The sequence below is a fragment of the Gymnoscopelus braueri genome (assembly GCF_963280865.1).
Source record: "Gymnoscopelus braueri genome assembly, chromosome: 2".
In the NCBI taxonomy this organism is placed as follows: Eukaryota; Metazoa; Chordata; class Actinopteri; order Myctophiformes; family Myctophidae; genus Gymnoscopelus; species Gymnoscopelus braueri.
In genome coordinates, this window is record NC_137604.1 from 26921125 (window position 1) to 26945963 (window position 24839).

At 42.7% G+C, this 24839-nt stretch overlaps 1 protein-coding gene across 2 annotated transcripts in view; it reads left to right on the forward strand.

Moving 5' to 3' along the window:
* Window positions 1-24839, forward strand: part of zcchc7 (zinc finger, CCHC domain containing 7) — a 60709-nt gene that overhangs the window by 29802 nt on the left and 6068 nt on the right. For both annotated transcript variants that reach the window (XM_080414736.1, XM_080414737.1), the window contains exons 4-7: window positions 3339-3406; window positions 4019-4161; window positions 4299-4467; window positions 7378-7413. In XM_080414736.1, coding sequence (XP_080270862.1) covers window positions 3339-3406; window positions 4019-4161; window positions 4299-4467; window positions 7378-7413 — 416 coding nt within the window. The remainder of the gene's footprint in view (window positions 1-3338; window positions 3407-4018; window positions 4162-4298; window positions 4468-7377; window positions 7414-24839) is intronic.

Below are 24839 nucleotides of genomic sequence, written 5' to 3' on the forward strand. Positions count from 1 at the left end.
TGGTAGGCGAGTGCTGGCTGCACACAGTCAAATCCGGAGTGTTCATTTAACGCTGAGCGTGTATACATTCTGTCCATTTGGTTATATTTGTAGAGTTACAAATGGATAAATGAACTTTTTAGATTTTATTGTGCGCATCAGAGACTGACACAACTGCTGAAGGAACCCTATTCTCCTTTGTGATAGTGTGAAGCCCCCCCCCCCCCAACACACAACACACACACACACACACACACACACACACACACACACACACACACACACACACACACACACACACACACACACACAAGCAGATTATTGCTAGAATGTAAAAGCAAGATACCTACTACATGCAATCAGCTCATGCCAGTAAGACATTGAAAATAAATGTTTGAAACCTGTCACATGCTGTCAAACAGCAGTGTCATGTAGATCCACATTACATACATTTGAAATCCCGAGTGCCAGTGGGCAGTGGGCACTTGAGTCGGAAACGGTGCAAGGTAGAATGCATGCCCCACCTGCTTATGCAATACCCGTTGCACTTGTATACTTGTGAATATGAGTTACGTACAGATTATTATTCTTTGAAAAATAACGTTTTGATTGGCCCGGTCATCACAGGCAGCCCACATTTATTTTGTCTATATGAGTTCCAGTTTCAATTTTTTGACATTCTCATCAGCGTTTTCTCTCCTAATTACACTCAAACGGCCCAACAAAGTGTTAACATCACAATCATAATGAAAATGTAAAAGAGCCTTTGTGCTTTGCATTAAAACCTATAAAAGTCCTGCTGTGGCTTTATTAATACCTTTCCTTGAATTCTTAAAGGGGAATACCTCTCATTTTCAACATTAAACTATGTCATGTATATACATGAGAGTTTTTTTGGGGTCATGTGATCAGTAACGTACGGTTGCTGTGCTCTTTGGCATCGATGCTACGATTGGGATATTACCCCCAGCTGAAACAGCCCGACTTGAAAATAAACATAAGACTTGTTTGAGCCATTTCAGCCAATTCAGTTATATTGTGCACAAGCACTATGTCTTGTGAAATAGAATATATTATCATATGCCTTTATAAACTGCTAAGATTAAGTTGCAAACGCAAAGCGATTATTTTCTTTCGCGCCGACTTATGAAATCCTCTGTGACATAAATACCCTTATTTGGACTGGTAACGTGATGATGTTTCAAAACGATGATTGTTAGAAACTATTATTTTAAATAGAGTGAGTACATTAGAGATTATATTAAGATTTATATGAATGAATATGAATTCAATTATCACATACCCATAGCCTTCTTTATTCACAAGTCACTGATAAAATAGCATTTGATCATCACTTTGATTTAATAAATAGATTAACATTACTGTAGTGGAAGTGAGTAACTACGCCGGTGAACAAAATGGGATTTTCTGACAGTGTGGGGATGACGTTGGCTGAGAACAGAGCAAGTGTAGCTGGTGAGCTTCACCCTGGTTGGTACGCAGCCATTCATTGAACTGTAAAAGGTGTCCGTTTTCCACTCCGTGCTTTGGTTCCTTTGCACCCAGATAAAGTCTCTTCGGCTGTGAACTTTACAACATCATCCATAGCAACCCTGTTTGGCCAACAGTTTTCATCCATGTTTGACATGTTGAGTTCTGACTGGGCAGCCGCCGCATCATCCCTAGGGTACAGTCCGGTAATGTCTGTCTGTCTGTCTGTACAGTGTGTTTTTGGGCGGTGAAACCGCCCCTATAAGTGAGATTTGGAAAAATGTACATTTTCCTGCGCTGAGATCTGGGCCCAGGAAATTTGTAGAATTATCCTGCGCTGTGATTGGCCAATCACAGTCTATTCAGGACTGTGATTGGCCAGTGTCACATGACACATGTGCATAGCCCTATATAAGCAACCATAACTCGAAAAAAACCAAACTTGGTTTTTTTCGAGTTATGGTTTCGTCCATCATAAAGAGTGTTTCAATAAATGTATTTATCTTTTGTACATGATTGGTTGACTCCATTCAGTATTGTGATTAGCTAGGAATACACCGCCCACTTCACACAGGGTGTGATTTTTTATATATATACTGTATATATATATACACACACAGAGAGAGAGAGAGATGTCCATTTTAATTAGATTGAGAGGTGCTGACTTCTTAAACTAAATGGAATACTAGTTTTCAGTCAAATACCAGTCATTTTTCGCAAGCGGGCGGTCATACGGCAAAGTATAAATTAGGCTTGAAAGCTGCACAGAATAGCGATAAGTGTCTAGATAGAGAGAGGCAATGCAACAGTGAGCGGAATAGGTGGAAAGGAGAGTGTAATGTTTGATTATGGCTCAAGGCTGTGTCTTTTTGTTTGTCCAAAGGCTAAAGACTGTCAACCTGCTAATCGCAGCAGTTGATGCGTGGGTGTGTCTGTCTGTGTGTGTGTGTGTGTGTGTGTGTGTGTGTGTGTATGCATGTGTGGGTACTGGGTAGCATGTTGGTGTGTGAGTCATGGGTATCAGCACTAAATGTATGTTGGGTACACATCTGTGTGTGCGTGCATGTACACGTGAGGTTTGTTGTTGTCAGTTACAGTTCCGTGGGCCTGAGGAGAATACAGTGCTTTCCCTCAGGGCGCTGTTAGTGCCACTCATACAGATGTGCTGCTACTGTGACAGCGGTGTGTGTGTGTATTTTTGTACGTTTGTGTGCATGGGCATGTCTTTGCGTGTGTGTCTCAGAGGGAATGGTGAATTTACTTCTCAGGGCTTACGTTTTTGTGAGTTGTTCTCTCCTTTTCTCTGATGTCCTCCAATAGCAAACATAGATGTTAATCTGAGCTAATCCTTGGTCATGTTTACACCGCCGTTTTTTAGGCAACCTCCCGTTCATAATTCAAAGATTTTAATAGGGAAGCAGCATCAAGTCGAACATAAAGGTTTCAGGCAAACATTTTAAAGCCCAAAATATAGTTAATGTCAATTAACCACTTAATTAACCACTGAACCCCACCATGCCTATTCTGGGGGGTACATTCACCCCAAATAGCAGATGCAACGCGTTTTGAGCTTGTAGATCAGCTATTTTTGGCGAAGAGATTTGTAACTCAAGTCCGTTTCACGACTAGGGGGTTTAAGTGGTTAAAGGTCCTTACACACTTTGTTTGTGATTAATTCACCCGAAAATAAAATAGATCTTTTTGAACTGTTTTTTACTGTCATGAGTACATTCAAACAGAACAAGCTTAACTGAAAGCTTCAAAAAAGCAGTAGTGTGACAACAGACTATCCTAAAGGGATACTATGAAAAGACATCTGAATGAGGACATTTTTCCAACATGTTCTTATCCTTCGTCTTCCTTTCCAGATGTTGGTGGTTGTGGTGGTGGTGATGGTGGAGGAGTCAGATGGTCGGTGTCTAACAAAGATAGAAAGGTAGGTGGGGAGTAACAGCTCTATAGGACACTTTGTTCCTGTTTGGGCTACTCTGTGCTATAGCATGATGGCTCATGGCTGATGGGCTCAAAACCTTTTTCTTCCTTTATTATTTCAATTGCACAAATTGCACACATGCTATTTTAATTGTAACAGGGTAAATGTTTTGTTAATCTGAGGTTGTAAATGGTAGGCACTAGGCACATTATAATTACATTGATATGTTAATAATAATAACCTATAAAGAAAAGAGTTGATGGCGTTTTTGCTTTATAAGATGGTGTGCTGTGGAGAAACAGTGTAAGTGTGAGAGAGAGAGAGAGAGAATGACAATGCCTTTGTTTCAGTGCATCACAGTCATTAAAAGTGAGATTGAGATTTAAACGGATGATGCTGTGAGTACATGATATGCATCTTTATTCTGATTTGCTGGTTAGCCAATCAGGCCACGCATATACAAAGTGGAATCCTCTGTGTTCATTTATCCATTTGAACCCGGAGAGTATAAAAATGTAACCAAATGGACCCTTACGGATCCATTTGGTCACATTTGTACACTCCCGGAGTTGGTGAGGATTTACTGTGTAATGGTGCATGAATTGTTTGCTTTAGGCACAGATCTGTAACAAAGTTGCCGGTCTAAGGCTGCTGGGAAACCGTGGGGCTGGTTCCAACCGATACTTTGTTGACAAGAATGTCACCTGTCATAACTGCAACAAGACGGGACATCTCTCAAGACCTGCCCCACACCCAAGGTTCAACATACACACAACACGCACAAGCACACACTAGCCCAACAAAACACAAATAAATTCTACAATCTGCATTGATTTCTGTCGACAGTCTTTATAATACGGTCATTTGTGTGTGTTTGTGGTTTTTGTGCACACAGAAGGTGGTTTGCTTCCTGTGTGGCAGCTCAGGCCACAATTCATATGACTGTCCCAATAAGCACTGCAATAACTGTGGTCTGCCGGGGCATCTCTATGAGTCGTGTTCTGAGAGGGCTTACTGGCACAAACAATGTCACCGCTTGTGGCATTACCGGACACTACCTGGATGTGAGTATCACTTACTGCTTTTGTTTTGTTTCTTACACTAGGATTTAAAACGACAAGATGGGGTCAGATAACGGTGTGGCTTCAAGTGGATTTCAGACTTCCATGCGGCCAATCTATAACGTCAGTCATCTATGACATATCTATGACATGGGACTCCCAATTTAGAGCACAGTTTCAGCCCCACCAAGCCCCATTGACTTCCATCGTAAAATAAAAGTAAAATATTTAAATAAAAAATATGTCCACTGCAAGGACCTACATCCTTGGCCTACTGGCAGCGTGCACAAGAAATTTGGCGCTGATCAGTCCAGCGGTTTGCGGGATTAGCCCCGCACAGCTTAACACACACACACACACACACACACACACACACACACACACACACACACACACACAGACCCTCTTATAGATGGCTCGCCTCCTACAGAGCATGCTAGTTTTTTTTGTCACTTTTGTGATTTTTTCCATTAATTTGCAATTGATGTAAATATAGGGATTTCAAAATGGAAGCAGGAAGGAAAGGCTCAACAGTTGAAACGCCTCATCTACTATATCACAATATATAAAATATAAGTATTTTCCCCCCTGCAACTCCCTATCCCCTGTATTCTTGAAAATGAGAGACCAAGGGTCAGCTCACGCTGCTGTTCACATTAATTGATACACTTCAACAATTACAGCTTAGTTATGTCTCTGCCATGCTACATATTCCAGCTGTCTGTGTGTGTGTGCATGTGCTGAAGGGTGAATCTAATGACCATCAATGACAATTATCTCACCGCAACGTTCATTATCCTGCCCATTTACACTAATGCCATGGAATAGAAACTGTGTGTGGGTGTGTGTGCATGCATGTGTTTTTATCATTCCCTCTGCTCATTCCGTCATATCATTCTCTCTCTCTCTCTCTCTCTCTCTCTCTCTCTCTCTCTCTCTCTCTCTCTCTCTCTCTCTCTCTCTCTCTCTCTCTCTCTCTCTCTCCTCTCTCTCTCTCTCTCTCTCTCTCTCTCTCTCTCTCTCTCTCTCTCTCTCTCCCCTCTCCCTGTCAGTCAGTCATGTACTGTGCTCTGTGTAATGGATGAGTAACCAGGTGAACACTAGAGGGGAGACCAGGACACACGCAGTCTCATTTCTCTCTCTCTCTCATTTCTTCCACAGAGCATCCTTGCATGCATCTTTTTCTTCACGCTTCTTCTTGTTTTCACTTTTCACCTGTATACAAACGTTGTTTTGTAATTATCCTTTTTTTTGTCTGTGCATTCTCAGTGTTTCACTTTATATTGTATGAGTGTGAGTGTGTGTGTGTGTGTGTGTGTGTGTGTGTATATGTATGTGTGTGTCAGTCAGAGAGAGAGAGAGAGAGAGAGAGAGAGAGAGAAAGAAAGAGAGAATCAGGTCTCTGTCCCCTGGGTCTTTCTGTGTCTCTCATTAAAGACAGACGGTTGACGGAGCGCGAGTGTGTCGCCCGCCTCGCCTGTCGCCCTCGACAACAACCCACTACTCCAGCGGTCTGAAGGAGAGGGGAGGCAGGAGGGAGCAGAGGAGAGAGAGAAATGGGAGGGAGGGAGGGAGGGAGGGAGGGAGGGAGGGGATGGGGGGGGGGGTCAAAAAGGAAAGATATGGATGAGAGAGAAGGTGAAGGTATAGACAGGCACAAGCAGAAGTGTTGAAATATCAAAATTAATATTTGTTTCTGAAATGCTGCGGTTGAAGTGGCTGAATTTGTTTCATAGATTGCAGACTTAAGATCAGAACAGTTTTATATTTCTGTATTAACTGCGATTGCAATTGCAAGACAACAGCGAGGTATTGCACACAATACTATTGTGTAATACTGTTCTCTCGCCTGCATGAATTCTCTCGCTCTCTCTCCTTCTCCCTCCCTTTTTCTCTCTCAGTAGGTGTGTAAGTAGATAAATCTCGTTGCCTGCAGCGACTGCGGCATTTTCAATTTCCCAGTGGGAAGTGACGATGGCTGAGGGAGGATGTCAACGCTTAGGGAACACCGTGGACAAGCCCCAGGGATAATGCTTTAGCCACACCAGGACAGAACCAGTGACTGAATTACTGGGTGACTGAATAACTCGCTGACTGACTGGATGACTGACTAAATGACTGAAGGGCTGGCTGGCTGACTGAATGACTGACTGACTGACTGACTGACTGACTTACTGACTGACTGGCTGGCTGAATAAATGACTGTCTGTCTGGCTGAATAAAAGACTGACTGATTTGACGGGAGAGGGGGGGAGAGGAGAGGAATGGGGTGTACAGGTGAAGTGAGAAAAGGAAAAAGACAGTGACTTGAGGGTCAGGCAGGCGACCATGAATGGACTTATTAATTCCCTCCACTTGTCCTCCATTTCTATCCCTCTCCATCTCCTGTCTGGCTGATTCTGTTTTCATCTCTCTCTGTCTCTGTCTCTCTCTCTCTCTCATCTCTATCTATGTTCCTCCACTCTTCCTCACTCTGTGATAAGAATCAGTTCTCTCAGCGTTAACTAATGGTTTCCCCCTCATTGTGTCTCTGCTAGACTTCTATCACACACTCAGTAGAGGCACACACACGCGCACACACACACACACACACACACACACACACACACACACACGCACACCAGAGAAAATAACGGCATTGTTGCGTTCTCTAACCCCTTTCTGTCTCAGTTCAACCCTAGACAATAGACAATCTTGTCCCTCTCTCTTTACTCAGGTTGACAATGGAAACAAGCTTCGGCTTTTTGTGGTACTATCCATGTTGGCGCTTTTAAAGGAGATATATTGCTTTTGATTGTATGTCAATAAAGTGTTTTATTCTTTTCACGCTAAGTGTGCATGTGGTCATCACTGATTGTGTATGTATCCAATCTTCTCTTTGTCTGACTAATATGTTTTTCTGTCTATCTTCAGGCGTGTCCAGAGATCTGGAGGCAGTACCACATCACGGTGAGTGTGACACTTCCTAGACTTCACTTTAAAGTGATATTGAACTTTGGTAGAACCTTGGTTTGTAAGGCTTCCCGCAGTTCCCGGCCATGATATAGTCCAAACATGGTTGATCATCTTTATCTGGTCCTTCTATGTTCCACGAGTGACAAAATGTAACACTCAAAATCACACTTTTATATAGATTTTTTTTTTCTTCTGCAGAGTGTGGCACTAGAGGCAAGGTCATGGGGTCATTGATGGTCAGGGGTTCTGCTCAGCACGTTTTATGGCAATCCAGCCTTCAGATTTTAAGATAGTTTAGAAATTGTGTCAGACCAGCTTTGACATCCTTGAGCCTCACTGCTAGCAAGGCTAAAAGTATCAGGCCACGTTTTTTAGACGGGACACTGAGGGCTCTCGCATGTCTGTCAAGATGGCAGTCGGATTCAAACTCAGATCTTCGCATTTAAAAGGAACACCCCGGCTCTCGTTTTTTTGTTCACGTGGATCACAGAGCACTGGGGCATCAGTTAAAGATCATCGAAGATATTTTATATTAATAATATATATCATACCCAACCCAAGGTTCAACCAAAGTTCAGCATTGGTTTAAGCATCCATTTGAACACGGTTTATAGACTTTTAATTCCTTTACGTTGCGCATATAATTCCCCATACCATGCACATGTAGGTATCAAGAAAATGTAATGTGCATGGATCTACAATATTATAGTTCTACATAATTAGGAGATGGAGATTCTAATCGTGCCCAAGTCAGTGAAAGTCAATGAGTTGAAATTTGGTCAGTGTAAACAAACACAATAGTTTGGAGGAGGCTGCAGTTGTATTGTATTTTGGATGAAGCATTTAGCACAAAGTACACAAGGGCCCTAATGTAGGAGGAATTTTCTTTCAAGTTTTCTGCACTGTGCTCGCTGAACAAATCTATTGTAGCCCATAAACGTGTGAATGGAAATTGTCATTCTGTGACCTCATTACAGCTTTGATGCTTGGCATGCATTCTCACTTTGTGAGACTGCTTATTTTTATAAACAGTATGTACATCAGTTTTATGGGTGCAGTCTATAAATTATTAATAAGACATGACACCAATATACAGTCGAGTATATAGTATATACCCTACCATATCTTTGATGAACATTTTCAGTGGCAAAGAGTTTTTTGGTAACTAAAACGTTCACTAATAATATGGAAATGTTTAAACGGAACAGCGATTCATCCAGCATATTAATTTGATTTGCCAAGACTAAAATATCAAAGAATGTTTAGAAGCGCAACCCCTTTTTAATGTTACCATTTGAAAGTCATCTTAAAATGATATTTAACACATTTGGACAAAATAATTCTGGCACATTTTAGATGTAATTGCATCACAGTAAACATTAGTGGAATACTCAGCTAAGGGTATTAAAAATTCTTCCTGTCTCTGTGCTCAGGGGCCGTGCAGGCAACACTGTGGTTTTTAATTGTTTACCATTGTAAACATGCCAGATGCACATCTTTTAACATTGAGTTGCGTCTCGTTATATAAAACAGGTAATACAATGGAATGCTGCCAGTTTGTCTTATTAACAGCATCCAAAGATTAATTCTGGTAAACTTTAGTGCATCTCCCTGTCTCCTTGCTTTTAAATGACTTCTGCTTTTAGTAAGTTGCTACTGATAATGTTGCGTCTCATCTGCAAGCACGTACTCTTGTGTGCACGGCCAAGAGGGAGAGTCTCTTTAGGGTGCATTTGTGCACAGAATTTGTTATAAATTAATAAAAACAAAGAATTGAACAAATTATGTTTAACCACTAATCCTGGCATCTCGATTTTGGGCATGTCATTATAGGAGAAACTTTTCATAGGGCGTAAGTGGTTAAGGGACATAGATTATAGTCATCTATTATAGGCATTTACTACAAATATGGATGTTCTCTTACATTTTACAGTAGTTCCTTTGAGTAAGATTATGGGAAACTAACCTTTAAAGTGATACTTTAGTTTATTATATTACATTCTTTTTTTATGTTTAATATGGCACATACAGTACCAAGATTCTTTTCAAATGTTTGAAAAACCTTTTGAAATGTCCTCTTGAAGATTGATAGTGTTTTGTAACAATGCTAATGGAAATGAATGAGGTTAGCAAGCTACTGGGGTAGCTGACCAAAAGAAATCAATCGCAATTCATAACTGAATACAAGTTTTACCCCATCCATACCTTCTATTCACGCACTTCACCTGGTCAAGAGTAAGAAATGGGATGTCCTGTAGGGAATATGCAGGATAAACTCATTTAGGAAGTTACTGGTTTCCCAGAACTATATTATTTGTCTTTGAGGTGGAAAGCTCTCTCGTGGAAACAGCTTTCCAATGAAGTGGGGATACCAGCATTGGAAATGATTAATGTGACAAACATATTTTCACAATAAATAATTTTGAGGGAAATGTATTGTCTCCACAGCCTCTACAAGTTACCTACCCATTTACTTCAAATTAGCTGGCTACCTATTTCCTTCTTTACTTTGATAAACTATTTAGTCCTTATTCCTCTACTTGTTAACTCTTACCCATGTGTTTGCTTGAACAAAGTCGCTCATCGTTTGTATATTTCTGATATTATTCTACGGTGACCATTACATCAGTTTTTAACCTTTAAACAAAGGATTAAATGAAGAGAGTGTAGCACCTTGTCATTCATGGACTAAAACCAGTTTATTTTGGTTGCCTAGCAACATACTCAAAAACGGTCTAGGCCAAGTGCATTCCCGACTTGACTGGCATTGTGCCAAGTGGCGAGGACTCCGCACATGTTCTATCTGTAGGGACCTAGCTTCACACTAATCTCAGCACTGGCGGGATATTTGGTTAGTGCCTGTACATAACTGGAATGTGCCAATTTACCGCCCACAAACTATGAATGTACTAAATGTAGTTGTATTACTATGGAAATAAATGCGACAAGAGTGGAACAAAAATGAATGTAGCCTATTTTAGTAAAAACTATATACATACCATTTCATTGTAGTAATTTATATTTTGACAAACAAATTGCAGATGGTATGACTAAATGGGATTAAAGCTAAAACTTGTCAAAATGAACACTGGTGCGGGAATATTTGAACAATGGGTAAGATTATGAATCGTAAATAATGATCAATACAAGAATACAAACAATCAAATAAAAAGGAAAAACAAAAGAAACATTGCTGTACTTGGACTGAATCTTGGCCAGCTTTAACCAATGACACCTCTTGTGATGTTTTTTTGCATATTGAGAGTCAGAATGTCTTCAATATTAGCAATTCATCTGTGGTAAGGGTGGTTGGTTTATGACACTCTTTATCAAGAGTAGTAACTGATTAACAGAACCTTGTTAGTCTGTATTTCTTGAGAATTGAGAAATCATAAACAAAATTGAAACTAACCAGTGTGAAGGATTGTAGTGAACATACAGTCTAGCATTGAAGGAAGTGATGCGATGTTGATCATAACTAATCACCATGAAGTACAGGACTAGGCAGAATAAAGTTGGAACAGGGAAAAAAGAGCACTTATCATTTAATGGGAAATTGGAGGAAGAGACTTAAACCAGTGTGATCCTCAAAGACGGAGAGCCCAGATGAAACTCTCAACTCAAAATCAATATGTTGGTCATGATTGGTATTGACCTTTACCTCCAGGAGACGAGTGAGAAACTTGTTCATTTTTGTGTCCTATAGTTTGACCCCAGACCCTGTTCTCATATGCACACACTCCAAACCTACACATATGGATGTGTGCTTTAACACAGTCTGTCAGCATGTAGAAAACATTGGAAAGTCATACAGTATGTCAGAGGGGATCATGACATTTCCTTGTTGTTTCCAACGCATCTTTAAAGATGCATTATCGTGTGTGTGTGTGTGTGTGTGTGTGTGTGTGTGCGTGTGTGCGTGCGCTTGCGCCTGAACGAAGTGGTGATATAGACCTCAGCCTAAGAGAAAAGAGCAGCTTGTTTGTCAATTAAAAGACGTGATAAAGCATGAAATGGGCTGCCAACGCCACGCGGGACGAGAGACTGAGGGAGAGAGAGAGGGAAGGAGTGTTGGTGTGCGTGTAGACGGGGGAGGTCTGTCTGTCTGTCACTCTCCTCTATGGAGATTAATTAGCAGAGGCTGTCTAATGAAAAGGCAGCATCGTTAGCTAGGCTAGCACGACAGGAGATATGGAGGGAGGGAGGCATGAATGGGAGAAGGCATATACGCTTCAATGTTTGAGAGAGAAAGAAAGGGAGAGAAATGGAATTACATTTATTTGTTATTCGGGGGTCGGGGGGGTGGTGTACATTTCTTAGGAGAATTCCATTTCCAGCCACCGACCAGAAGATAATTCATGTTGATGAGAGAATGAGGGCATATGTGCATCTAGAATAGGTGTGTTTGGTTGTGCACGCACTCACGTGTGTGTGTGTATGCGTGTGTGTTGGACTGTGCTTTAACGGGTGGTGGATTGTGACCCAGGTCTAATTGAAGTATTTAAACCATTTAAGCACGGGAACAGAAGGTCGTTACAGATCCAAACTGGCGTGGGGGTTAGGGGCCTACACACATACGTTCTCTTACTCTCTTACACACACACACACACACACACACACACACACACACACACACACACACCTCACAGGGCTCCTTCTGTTTAAGACAGCCTCATTTTATTCATGATGCTGCTTATGACCCTGAACTCCCCAATGTGAGGTGTGTGTGTGTACGTGTGTTTGTGGGCGTGCACGCGTGTGTGTTCGCTTTGGGAGATGTGACTCTGTCACCTTCCGCTGGGCTCAGCCAGGTGTGAAAAGGCATTCTGTCAGACCTCCCTGCTACTGGGTCCATTTATTGTGTGTGTGTGTGTGTGTGTGTGTGTGTGTGTGTGTGTGTGTGTGTGTGTGTGTGTGTGTGTGTGTGTGTGTGTGTGTGTGTGTGTGTGTGTGTGTGTGTGTGTGTGTGTGTGTGTGTGTGTGTGTGTGTGTGTGTGTGTGTGTGTGTGTGTGTGTGTGTGTGTGTGTGTGTGTGTGTGTGTGTGTGTGTGTGTGCGTGCGTGCGTGAGAGAATTGTCTGCTTGCACCTGGTCCTTAGCTAACAAACTCTTCCAAACCAGAGTATAGACCACAAAGCTCTGGGTTTATTACTAAGAAACGATGCCTACCTACTGTCACACACACACAAGCACCATGAATGGTGTGGATAGCAGTAACATTTCCAGGTCATTGGGCTTCTGTAAATTTTAATAGTAAATGAAATAATACATGTAAATGGTTTTGGCTTGGAGGACAGCTTTCGGAGAATGTGAGGTTTTAAGCACTATCTGTTCCTCTGGACCCCCCCAGCCCTCCATCTCTCTCTTTCTCTCTCTCGCATGCACGCACGGTTGCACGCACGCACACACCCCCACCCTGTGCATGCTACTGTACTGAAGCAAACTAAAGTGCCATTGGAGGAAAACAAAGTAGCGCTCAGCGTGGTCACTAGTGGAGTATGGGTCAGCTCTGATGTCAGCCACACACACCAGCGTTTGCTATGCACCTGCCCACAACCGCCCAATGTGGTGGAAAGTAATATGAATTGTTTTGGGCATGCTTCCACATCAAACCTGCATTTAAACATTTAAATATGGAAACTGTGCAAATGCAGCCAAGGATATCGCTGCTGTTTGGCAGAAAACCATGTATCTCCATATTTCACATATTTTCACAAACTTTTTATGTTTTTTAGTAAATTAATGCCCTACTTCATCACACAAGAGTGTTGCACAAAGGTAGTGAAAATAGCAGATCTACAAGCCCACAAGGCCTCAGGAGGCTAGGCGCTGTGAGCTTGTAGATCTGCTATTTTCACTATTTTAAATAGTTTTTTAAAATAATAAAGGAACGGTTTTGGACTTAAAAGGTTTCCCACCCAACAGCAACGATATATTTGACTAATCCTTTACTATCTCCTCTAACATCACCCACCTTTCATTTATTTACACCCAAACTGTGGCTCTCTGCATGGGTCTCTGCATGGCCCACCACCATCCGTCACCCATCTCTCTACCTCCTCCTGCACTCTGTCCCACATCCCCGTTATCACCTTTTAGGAAACCAGACAGAGTTTTTTTTACCACTTTCAAACTGGTGTCTCCATTTTGGGAATATCATTATAGAACAAAAAACTAAATTGAAATAATTTCAAAAACATGAACTGAAGTAAAAAAAAAGTGCTTAGGAAGCGAGATACAGCCTTTTACAGTTATAGGTTAAACAAAGAGTGGATGGAGCTGCAAATCTTCAGATAATGATATCTTGGGTTCTGAACATTTTTTTTTTTTTTTAACTCAGGATTTCTCGTTCTGGCACTGAGGGTATAACCCTAAAACTCGGGATAACTCAGGGCTTGGCACTGAGAGAGTTAATGTACAATATAGTGAAATCTACAATTTCACAACGCTGCACATCGCCGTGTTGTGAGCTTGTGGATGAGCTATTTTCGCTATCCACCGTTTAACAAAGTACTTAAGTAGTTGATGGATGGAGATGCTGGAGTTGGCGAACATTTGTAACTCAAATCTTTGCTTCTGGGGGGGGGGTCCCTGGAACAAAATATTTTGAGATGGGGGGTCCGCGGCCAAATACATACTGTAATTTTGGTGGTCCTTGACATGAAAAAGTTTGAGAACCACTGATATTATTGCTACATAAGTGTTTCAGAAAACTGTTCAGGATTTAGAAGACATTTGTAGAATCGGCCTCAGGTCTTAAAGGGTTAAAGGTCAGTGTTTTCAAGAGAGGAACTCAAAGCAGGAGGATTCAGGTGTTGAAAATGTAAAGCAAAGACTAGAATCACAGAGACAACAGTGAGGATGATCACGGATGTGGAGAGGAAGGGATGGACACGGGGGGGAAAAAAAATAACTGATTGAAGAGCAGAGGGGGCCGAGAGGAAGAAACATTAGAGGAGAGTAGGAGAGCAAGATGAACAGTGATGGTGTGTGTGTGTGTGTGTGTGTGTGTGTGTGTGTGTGTGTGGGGGGGTGCAGGAAAAGGCAGATTCATATACTGTCTTATACAGGCAGAATTAATGTGTGACAAAGATCTCTCTCACTCACTCACTCACTCACTCACCCACCCACCCACCCACCCACTCACTCACTCACTCACTCACTCACTCACTCTCTCTCATATACACACTTGCAATGAGTTTTTCCCCTTTTGAGATGCTGTCAGGGTTCTGGTGTGTTGTATTAAGACCAGAGCACCACCCACTGGCTGTTGCATGAAGTGAAGCCTCTCGCTTTGGACACTTATCCAGGACAAGGAAACATCATTTTGTAGTCAAATTTACCATACTTTTATGTTAGGAGAGCCTTTGACCACGCCGAATAACAAAAATGACCGATTTACAAGCTTGCAAAGAATCGCGATATGAGACTTTTTATAACTTTTTTTGAATTATTTGAAAATGTTGAATGTTTTTGAAAATGCTTGAAAAGGTTTTAAACTTTTTTTAAATCTTCGACTCTAATGACATGCCCAAATTAGATAGACCAGGTTAAAAGTGGTTAATGTGTCATAGTTGAAAACCATAAGTGAGCATTTTAGGGCAGACCTTTAGGGCTAGCTTGTTCCCCTAGTTGTAATGTACAACATATCGGAGCTGTAAGACTGATCATGACTCACTTAGACGGTAAAGGTTCATTAAGGGTTAGATTAACACACCAGATTTAGCTCTCTATAGACCTAAACATTGCCACTGCTGTGTACGGGATCCAAGAGAGGTGAAGGAGGGATAAGAGGGGAAGACACGTGGAGAAGATAGACATGGAGAGAGAGAGGAGCAGAGTGTTGTAGAGCACAGCAGATCCAATAGCAGGCAGTGATGGAGAGCTGGACATGGGTAGTAAAGGGATGCACAGAGAGAAGAAGCAGTGATGGAGCAGAGGGCCGGGTATGCTAACCCATTCAATCAAATCACGATTTTTCAAGAGAGTGCCACGCTATGAGCTTGTAGATCTGAAATTTTTGAATAGCCAAAGACATCTAAAATGACAGAGATGCTCTTTCCCTTATTTGAATGGGTTAAACAAGGTGAAAGAGACATGAGAGAGCTGGCAGAGAAGAGTGAATATGAACACAGACACAGCTGATTGGTGCAGGTATATCGGTGTGTGAGCATTGATTGGCTTCTCTTTAGATAGCAAGGGTGACACCTGTATGTGTGTGTGTTTATTGATCGCGCCCTCTGTTCAGGGTGGTGGGTATTGAGCGAATCCTGTCCTCCTGGTGATATCAGTACGTGTGTGTATCGACCGCTTCCCTGGGGGTAGGTATGTGCCTATCACTGGGTGTTTGGGGTGTCTATGGGGAAAGGTGCTGCCACCTTCTCTTTGGTACACAATGGTGGAGCCATTTTAATGCAATTCTCTGTCGTCTATTCCTCATTTCGTTGCGTTGTAAAAGCCCTGCGCTTTCTCTTTTCAGCTTCCATTGTGTATATTCCACATTTTTTCCTAAACCTTCACTTTGTGTTCAGTGTCTCTCCTCTGTTGTTCTCAGTCTTCAACTCCCATGTGTGTATATTCACTGTAGCTTCCAGTTCACACATGCCTTTGTTCAGCTGGATTTAGGATTTTCAGCCCCTCTAATATCCCCGTTTGTCTGTAAATGAAAACATTTTTTTTTTCTTTGAGTTTAAAACTAGAATCTTTAGTATTTTTTTTAATTATATATATTTTTATTCAAATGTTGGTTTAGCTGTGGGTGGCACCCACCCCACCTATATTTATGCTAACATAAATGATCGGATGAATTACACACATTCTTTGCTGTCATTTATTATGAATGTACACAACTAACTTGAAAGTTGTAGTCATTATTTATTTGAACATTTCATTTTTTATTAATTAAAAAAGATTTTGTTTTCGGGCATTTAGCCTTTATTGCGAGGACGGTCGAGAGAGACAGGAAACGGGGGAGAAAATTGGGGAGTGACACGCGGCAAATCTGGCAGCGGGCTCAGGAATCGAACCCGGGACATGCGGTCAGGCATCAAAGCCTATGTGGTACGCGCTTTAACCACTCTGCCGTCCCCTACTTGAACATCAAAGTGCATTATATATATCACGGGCTCAATGATTAAACTATTTACTTTATCATGTTACCCATATTATTGGAAGTGGATAATGAGAAGAAAATGTGTTTATGGTTGAAAGGATCTCATGACATATCTGTTAGTTTTCGCTTTTTGATGTTAGATTGTTAAAAAATCTTATGCTGTTTAGTGTAAATGTCCTGTATTGGGAGCCTTACAGTGTTTTCTTGCAGTTACAGTACAATAGATGTAATCATGGATTAGTATTTACCAGTATCAGGAGCACAGATGTAGTCCACAACATACATACAGACTGTTATTCACTCTATTCAATTTGACAGAAAAAAACATTGCATTCCACTAGAATTTTTTATTTATAAAACCAGTGCTTTGAAATACATGACATAGGTGAATTATTTTGTAAAATAATCTTTTACAAAACTTTTTTCCCCCACTTATTCATAGTCTCAAATTGGGTTCGATTTAGCTATTTGTTATTTCTGGTGGACGATGGTGAAATTAATTGCATATCTAGGTAACAGATGGAAGATGAATACAGGATATGCTACTCGGCTTCTGCTAAATGAACTTCCACTTGTCATGTTAGTATTTAAAGGCTGTATCTGTGGATGTGACTGGTGCATTGTGTCTGCTTCAGATTCATGACGGGCCATTGTTTTCCTGCCTACAGTTAGTTTAACAGAGCTAAACTTACGACAAGACCTAGCAGGATGTAAGGAATGTGTTTGAAAGGAAGATGAGGCCTACATTCTGGTAAAACAACGGGTAATTCGTGAAAGTTGCTCAAGAAAAATGCTTGTCCATGTCTAAGCACCCTACCGAACCCAATCCAGTCCAACACTTGCAATACAAGCTAAATAGAAAACAGCAACTTAATAGTGACAAAATTTCAAAAGTTCAAAATTCGCCAAGGAAGTCATTTGCAAAAAGACTCGTAACCAAGACTGTCTGGTGCTTTTACCCCTTCTTTGACCATTTCAACTGTAGAGATGGACCATGGTTGAGCAGACTTACTGTGTGGTGTTAAAGCGCCCTTCACTGGCCACATAGAGAACTGCATGCTGATGCCTTAACTTTGTAAAGTATCTCGCTTTTGAGTTTGTGTGTTTGTTCATCACGTCTCCACATCGCATCCATGGGCCAGTATTTCTGTGCTCCGCAAGTTGTTACAATCTCATGTTTGAAACTTTTATCAAATAGTAATGGGCAATGCAATCTCTCTCTTTTATTCTTTCTGCTGAACATGAAATTGTAGGCTTGAGACTTGACCTTTCTTCTTCTTCTAAATCTTTTTTTTTTTTCCCTGGCTTGCTGCCCCCATTCGCTCTCACCTCTTTTGAGAATGAGTTTAATTCAAAAGGCATTCTATGAAAATCCTTTAAATCCACGTCCATTCAGCAAGCAGTTTTTGCTGTCTCATCATTGTACAGAGCGGACTCTCCAGTGCTCTCACCTCTGTCTGTGTCAAAGGCCTCTCAGCACTGTATTCTACTGTAGACTGAGACACTGAAGACTGGTCTGCAGTGCACAAGGTGTCTCTGTATAAAGCTCTAGGTAGCAAGGCATTTGGGTAGCCCATTTCTACCATAAAGAGGCTGTTCTGAGCTTGGTGGCTACTGATGGGTTGTTGGTATACACTATGTATATTTGTCTGTATTGTATGCATGCATGTATGTATGTATGTATGTATGCATGTATGTATGTATGTATGTATGTATGTATTTGTGTATGTGTGAATGAGTATTTTGTCTAAACTTCCCTTCAGTTTTCAGGCGTGTATCCAGGATTTACATTTAGGGTGGGCAAAATGTCGGGTGCAACACCGGCCGATATGTCTATCGAGAAAGAGCCATTGCAACGTAATACCATAATGCAAGAAAGAGAAACGTGAATAAAATACAATATGCGAGTATAATCAATGTATGTGTTTTTTTCTCAAACTTGGAATTACATCAGCAAAGTTAACAAATCAAATACATTGCAAACATATAGCAGCCTCTAGTCTACAGCATGAGACGACTTGAAAATTTCAATAATTGCATCGTCGTCCAAACCGTCAGTTAAATCTCTCTCAAACGCCAGGAGACAGACTATTTAGGCGAGAGGTTGACATTGTACTTCTGCGTGCAGTTTTGACTCTGTTAACACTGGAAAATAGGCATTCAATGCTGCATGTCGTCATGGGCAAATAGGCATTGAATGCTGCATGTCGTCATTGGCAAATAGGCATTCAATGCTGCATGTTGTCATTGGCAGTGTTATTAATGCCCTTAAGAAATAGTGGACAATGGAGAAAACGTCAACTGTGCACATGTCCAAACCCTTAAGTAGTGTGTCAAATTTAGCACCCTTGCGTTCTTTGATAGAAAAAGGTGGGTCCAAAGTGAAGCAAGCTCCTGTTCTTTAACTGTTGCACCAAAAACACTGCCATTGACATTGAGAGTTTTTGCCACTTCAGTTGCATCAGCACAGGGAATTGTTAGGAATACACCAGCAGCTGTCATGAAACCATATGAGTCATTTTGGAACCTGGCATTCCTGGTGGTGGTGGTCGTGTTGTTGGTGCTGTTCATTCGCGGTACGGCGGTGGGCACTGGCCTAGCGTCTCGTGGTCTTTGCCGGCGGTGCTGCTGCCTGCAGCACCGTCGTTGTGGTCGCTGTTGGCACGGCGGTGGGCGCTGGTGGTGGTAGACCAGGTGGCCATCTTCACAAAATACTTTGATTATTGATTCTTCTCTTCGAACTCTATAATCTTATATAGCTTATTATTTGTCAGTGTGTTCAAGAGCGGAGAGAAACCATGAATACATTCTTTTGTGTGGATTCCTGTTGGCCCTGTTCTGACGGCAGCCCAAACCCAGCCCAAATCTGGTTTGATGCGGTCTGAACAAGGCTCAGGAATGTGATTCAAATCTGTTTATCAAAGATCAGTTTCCACATGTTTTTTTTTGCTGCTCAGACGGCATAAAAACAATGCGACCCCAATCTGGGTAGGATTTGGGCTGCCAGTCTGAACAGGGCCTATGTCCATTAGAACTAGTGCTGTGTTATCAAAGACTTTGCAGGTTTCAGTTCCTGTCCACTTAGCCAGCTGGGGGCATGGCGTGTGTGCGTATGCATTGTCTGTGTGTACACGTTTGCGGCTGCCAGAGTAATTGAATCGGGATTTAACATCCTGACTGCAGGGCCTGAAAGACTGGCTCCAACTATATGTCCATGTCTAAATGGTTTTGGTAAATGTTCTACATTCCAATGGCCTTTTATCCAAAGCGCTTTACAATCTGCGTTACGTTCACCCATTCACACACCGACGGCGTAGCTAACCATGCAAGACACCAAACTGTTAGTTGGCAGCAGCAGTTAGGGGTTCATTGTCTTGCTCAAGGACACTTCAAGGAGGAGCTAGGGATTAAACCTAGACGGACACATCTCCTGAGTCAATGCCACGCTCGTCCATACACATAGGTGTCATTTCCGTCCAACTCCCATGTCAAATATTGCTGAACAATCACCACACACACACTACGATAAAATCCTCAGTGCTTAACTTATCCATTTTTAGCGGTGCCAGGCGCTCTACATTTGACCGTGTGTGTTTGTCCGTCCATTTGTTGAATAAATAAATATATCTCACACCACTAGATTAACACAGGATCTTTCCGTGACATCAGTCACAATGGAAGCCTCTGAAAGTGACAGAAAGCTCTGTGAACAGGAAGTGAGCGTAGCCCTGCTAGATTAGTACCTGCTAGATTAGTACGTATCCTCTATTCCGCCTTCCACGGTGTGACCAGATTACCAGACCTCGCCTGAAAGACAGCCTGAATAACATTATCATTACATTCCTGAAGCATTTGCCCCCTCCTCCCCTCTACACTTTTGGTCTTTGAGTCTCTCCAGTGTTTTCTCCATGTTATACGTTCTGTAACTCTTCAGCCTAATATAATTTATACTTCACCACACGATAGTGTCACTAAAATAACTGATATTCAAACTAACATTGTGCACATTAATGTAGCGTTACACCTACATTAAATTAGGTGTAACGCTCTTCCTGACCCCTGTCCCTCTCCATCTTGCTCTTTCTGTCCATTCTTTGTCTCACCTTACCTTACTTATCTCACTCTCTTCTCCATCTCTCCCTCATCATTCTCTGTCTCCCCCATTCTTCTCTCTCCAACCCTGTCTCTCTTTTTCTCGCTCTCTCGCTCTGTCAGTCTAAAGAGGAAATCGGGTTCCTCCTGATTGTTTTCACACTGATTGACTGACTGACGGGAAGAGATAACACAGGCCCACAGGGAATTTACACCCTGTGTGTGTGTGTGTGTGTGTGTGTGTGTGTGTGTGTGTGCTCTGCGCTCTGCACTCGGAGCACAGGGTTACGGCTTTGGTTTGGGGTCTGAGGCTTTGTAGACTGGCAGACACAATAGGGGCAAAAATCTGAAATCACATCTGGTTAATTCGTATCCCCCCCCCCCCAACACACACACACACCTTACCACAGCCTACAAATGCTTACCCTCCATCTCTCCGCCCACTTCTAGCTCTTCAGCCGTGTTAACCCTGGGTGGCATCCCTGTTTTGCACTTAACATTATAGGTAAACATGAAAAATACAAACAGGCAGATCTACAAGCTCACAATACTTTGCATTGTGACATTATGAGTTTGTACATCTGTTATTTTCACTATTCGTCATAAGATGAAGTACATAAGCCTTAAATTGGCAATCCTAGGCTGATTTTGGTTCAGGTTCAAAACAAAACTATAGCAGATTAAAAACATGACAGGCTAATATGCAACATAGCTGCAGCTAATATAATTAATAATGGGTGTGTTAGATTGAAGTGCGCCCAGAGCCATGGGTAAGCCAATGTGCAAGCACAGACAGTCAACAGTATTGTCAATGCCCATTGGTTCACCTAAATCTAACACACATTATTCATTTGATTAGCTGCAGCTGTGTTGCTTAAATCGCGGGGTACTAATAAGGTCCACCTTTTGCAGACTGCCATGTTTTACCCTGCTGTAGTTTTTAACCTGAGATCAGCCTAGGGTTTCATTTCATCCCCCTTTAAGTGGTTGAAGCCTCTTAGATGAACATTGGATTTTATTCCCATAGTTTCCATGTATGAAAGAAGGAACATGTATTTTGTATTGTCTGTGGCAGCGTGGTGTATGTTATACAAATTAAGCAATCCTTCAAGAGAATAAGGTGATTGATGATAAACAGCTGCTTTCAAAGATGGTGTTAACCTAACATGTTCACACTGGCACATACCCACACACATGCGTGTGTACACACACACACACACACACACACACGCACGCACGCACGCACGCATGCACACACGAGCACACACACGCACGCATACATGCACCACAAGGGTGTGTTTGTTTTGGTATGGGCCCACTAGTGTTGTGTTAGCAGGCTGGTTTCTATGATAAAAGCATGCAGAGTGGTTCCCCTGAGGTTCCAGTAACATTATGCAAACCTCCCCATCGTTGCAATAACGTATGCAAAACACCGCCGCTGGCCCTGGCCCCTACTCGCACACCCTTTGCTGTTCAATCCCCCCAATACACACACACACACACACACACACACACACACACACACACACAAGCCTGTTTGCTTCTCCGATTGTGTTTTATAACTGTGTGTGTTTCTGTGTGTGTATGTGCCCTCCTTCAGATTGTAGTCTGTAACAGTCTGAGCTTTGTGTTGGTCCAAGGATTAACACAGCTTTACCACCAGCAGCCAAGGCAAGGAGCAGAGGAGAACAGGGCTTAGAGAGACAGAATGCAAGTGTGGGAAAGTGTGTGTGTGTGTGTGTGTGTCTGTGTGTTACACGCATGTGCATGCAAGTGTGTGGATGTGTTTGTTATTTTGTGTGTGTGTGTGTGTGTCTGTGTGTGTGTGTGCGCGCGCATGTATGAGAGGCTACGGATGACTGGCTGTCTGTGTCCATGCAGACAAGCCCTTAGGACCCTCTCAAACTACCCCCCCACACACACACACACACACACACATACATACACACCACACCACCACTCCTCTTCCCAGTCTTATCCCTCTCCTTCTGACGAACTGACAAAGTATCTATCAGCTGCTCCAGAAATGGACCTCTTCATCTTGAACCAACACAGTGTAGATGGGATTCCATCCCTTTATAGCTTTGTAGATTATTTTTGTATTTGGGCCGGTGTACATCGCCACTTAGCCAGCCAGCCATAAACCACGTTTAACCCACCCTCACAATTCTCCATGTTTAGTTTCCATGATGCCTGGTACAGTAATCAAGCAAATTGGGGCAGGGGGTAGGGATTACACAGTGATGGCCCCCTCACACACCCCAGCCTCTACCCTATAGGGGTGTGAGGGTACAGCCTCTTGGACCACTGCAGCCTCTACCTTCACATCCTCATAGCCTCTACCCTCTCATCCTCATAGCCTCTACCCTCATAGCCTCTACCCTCGCATCCTCATAGCCTCTACCCTCATAGCCTCTACCCTCGCATCCCCACAGCCTCTACCCTCACATCCTCATAGCCTCTACCCTCGCATCCTCATGGCCTCTACCCTCGCATCCTCATAGCCTCTACCCTCGCATCTTCATAGCCTGTACCCTCGCATCCTCATAACCTCTACCCTCGCATCCTTATAGCCTCTACCCTCACATCCTCATAGCCTGTACCCTCGCATCCCGACAGCCTCTACCCTCACATCCTCATAGCCTCTACCCTCGCATCCCCACAGCCTCTACCCTCGCATCCTCATAGCCTCTACCCTCGCATCCCGACAGCCTCTACCCTCACATCCTCATAGCCTCTACCCTCACATCCTCATAGCCTCTACCCTCGCATCCTCATAGCCTCTACCCTCGCATCCTCATAGCCTCTACCCTTGCATCCTCATAGCCTCTGCCCTCACATCCTCATAGCCTCTACCCTCGCATCCTCATAACCTCTACCCTCACATCCTCATAGCCTCTACCCTCACATCCTCATAGCCTCTACCCTCGCATCCTCATAGCCTGTACCCTCACATCCTCATAACCTCTACCCTCACATCCTCATAGCCTCTACCCTCGCATCCTCATAGCCTGTACCCTCGCATCCTCATAGCCTCTACCCTCACATCCTCATAGCCTCTACCCTCACATCCTCATAGCCTCTACCCTCGCATCCTCATAACCTCTACCCTCGCATCCTCATAGCCTCTACCCTCACATCCTCATAGCCTGTACCCTCGCATCCTCATAACCTCTACCCTCGCATCCTCATAGCCACTACCCTCACATCCTCATAGCCTCTACCCTTGCATCCTCATAGCCTCTACCCTCGCATCCTCATAGCCTCTACCCTTGCATCCTCATAGCCTCTACCCTCACATCCTCATAGCCTGTACCCTCGCATCCTCATAACTAGGGCTGGGGCGGTATGGATTTTTATTTTCCGCGGTAATTACTCCCCGTTACGGTACGGTACGGCGGTACGTGCACGCGCGCGAAGCGCGCTCAAATTTTTTTGTAATACCGCAGCCAATTTTAAAGAACCGCGGGTTACCGTTACCGCGCCATTACCGCTACCGCGTTGTTACCGTTACCGCGCCGTTACCGTTACCGCGCCGTTACCGACGGTGGGTTTTGCACCGTCGTCATTATTATTATTATCATCACCTATGCTGTTGCATTGTCTGAAGTAAGCCGAACAAAAATAAGTTTTGCTCTTAAGCAGTGGTGGAAAAATGCTCAACTCTTGTACTTAAGTAAAAGTATCAATACTGAAATGTGAAAATACTCAGTTACAAGTAAAAGAGAGAAATACCTGGATGATGTTTTCTCTCATCTCTCGTAGTTAACCAGTCTGCGTGGCCGACTGGCATCGTTCCTAATGTTTATATTCCATGACCATGATGTTAGCGTAATCCGTTAAAGATTATTGGAAAGCTATCTCAGATAAAAACTATTAGGATTAAGAAAAGTAGGGAATCTATCCCCGTTTGTTATGAAACTTATGAAAGAAATGAAACCGTCGTATGTTTTGCGTCAGTGCCGTGAATGCCGTCAATCGATTGGTCTCGGCTGCCGGAAATAGCAGATCTACAAGCTTGGTGAGCTTGTAGATCTGCTCTTTTTGTTACGTGATGTAAGACACTATCGTACGACGAGGTGTATATATATGAGAGTGAAATTACACTGGTGACTCCGACCCAAGCTATCTATATATATATATCTATATATATCTATATATATCTATATCTATATATAGATATATATCAGAGTCCTGCAACGGGCCGGATACCCGCG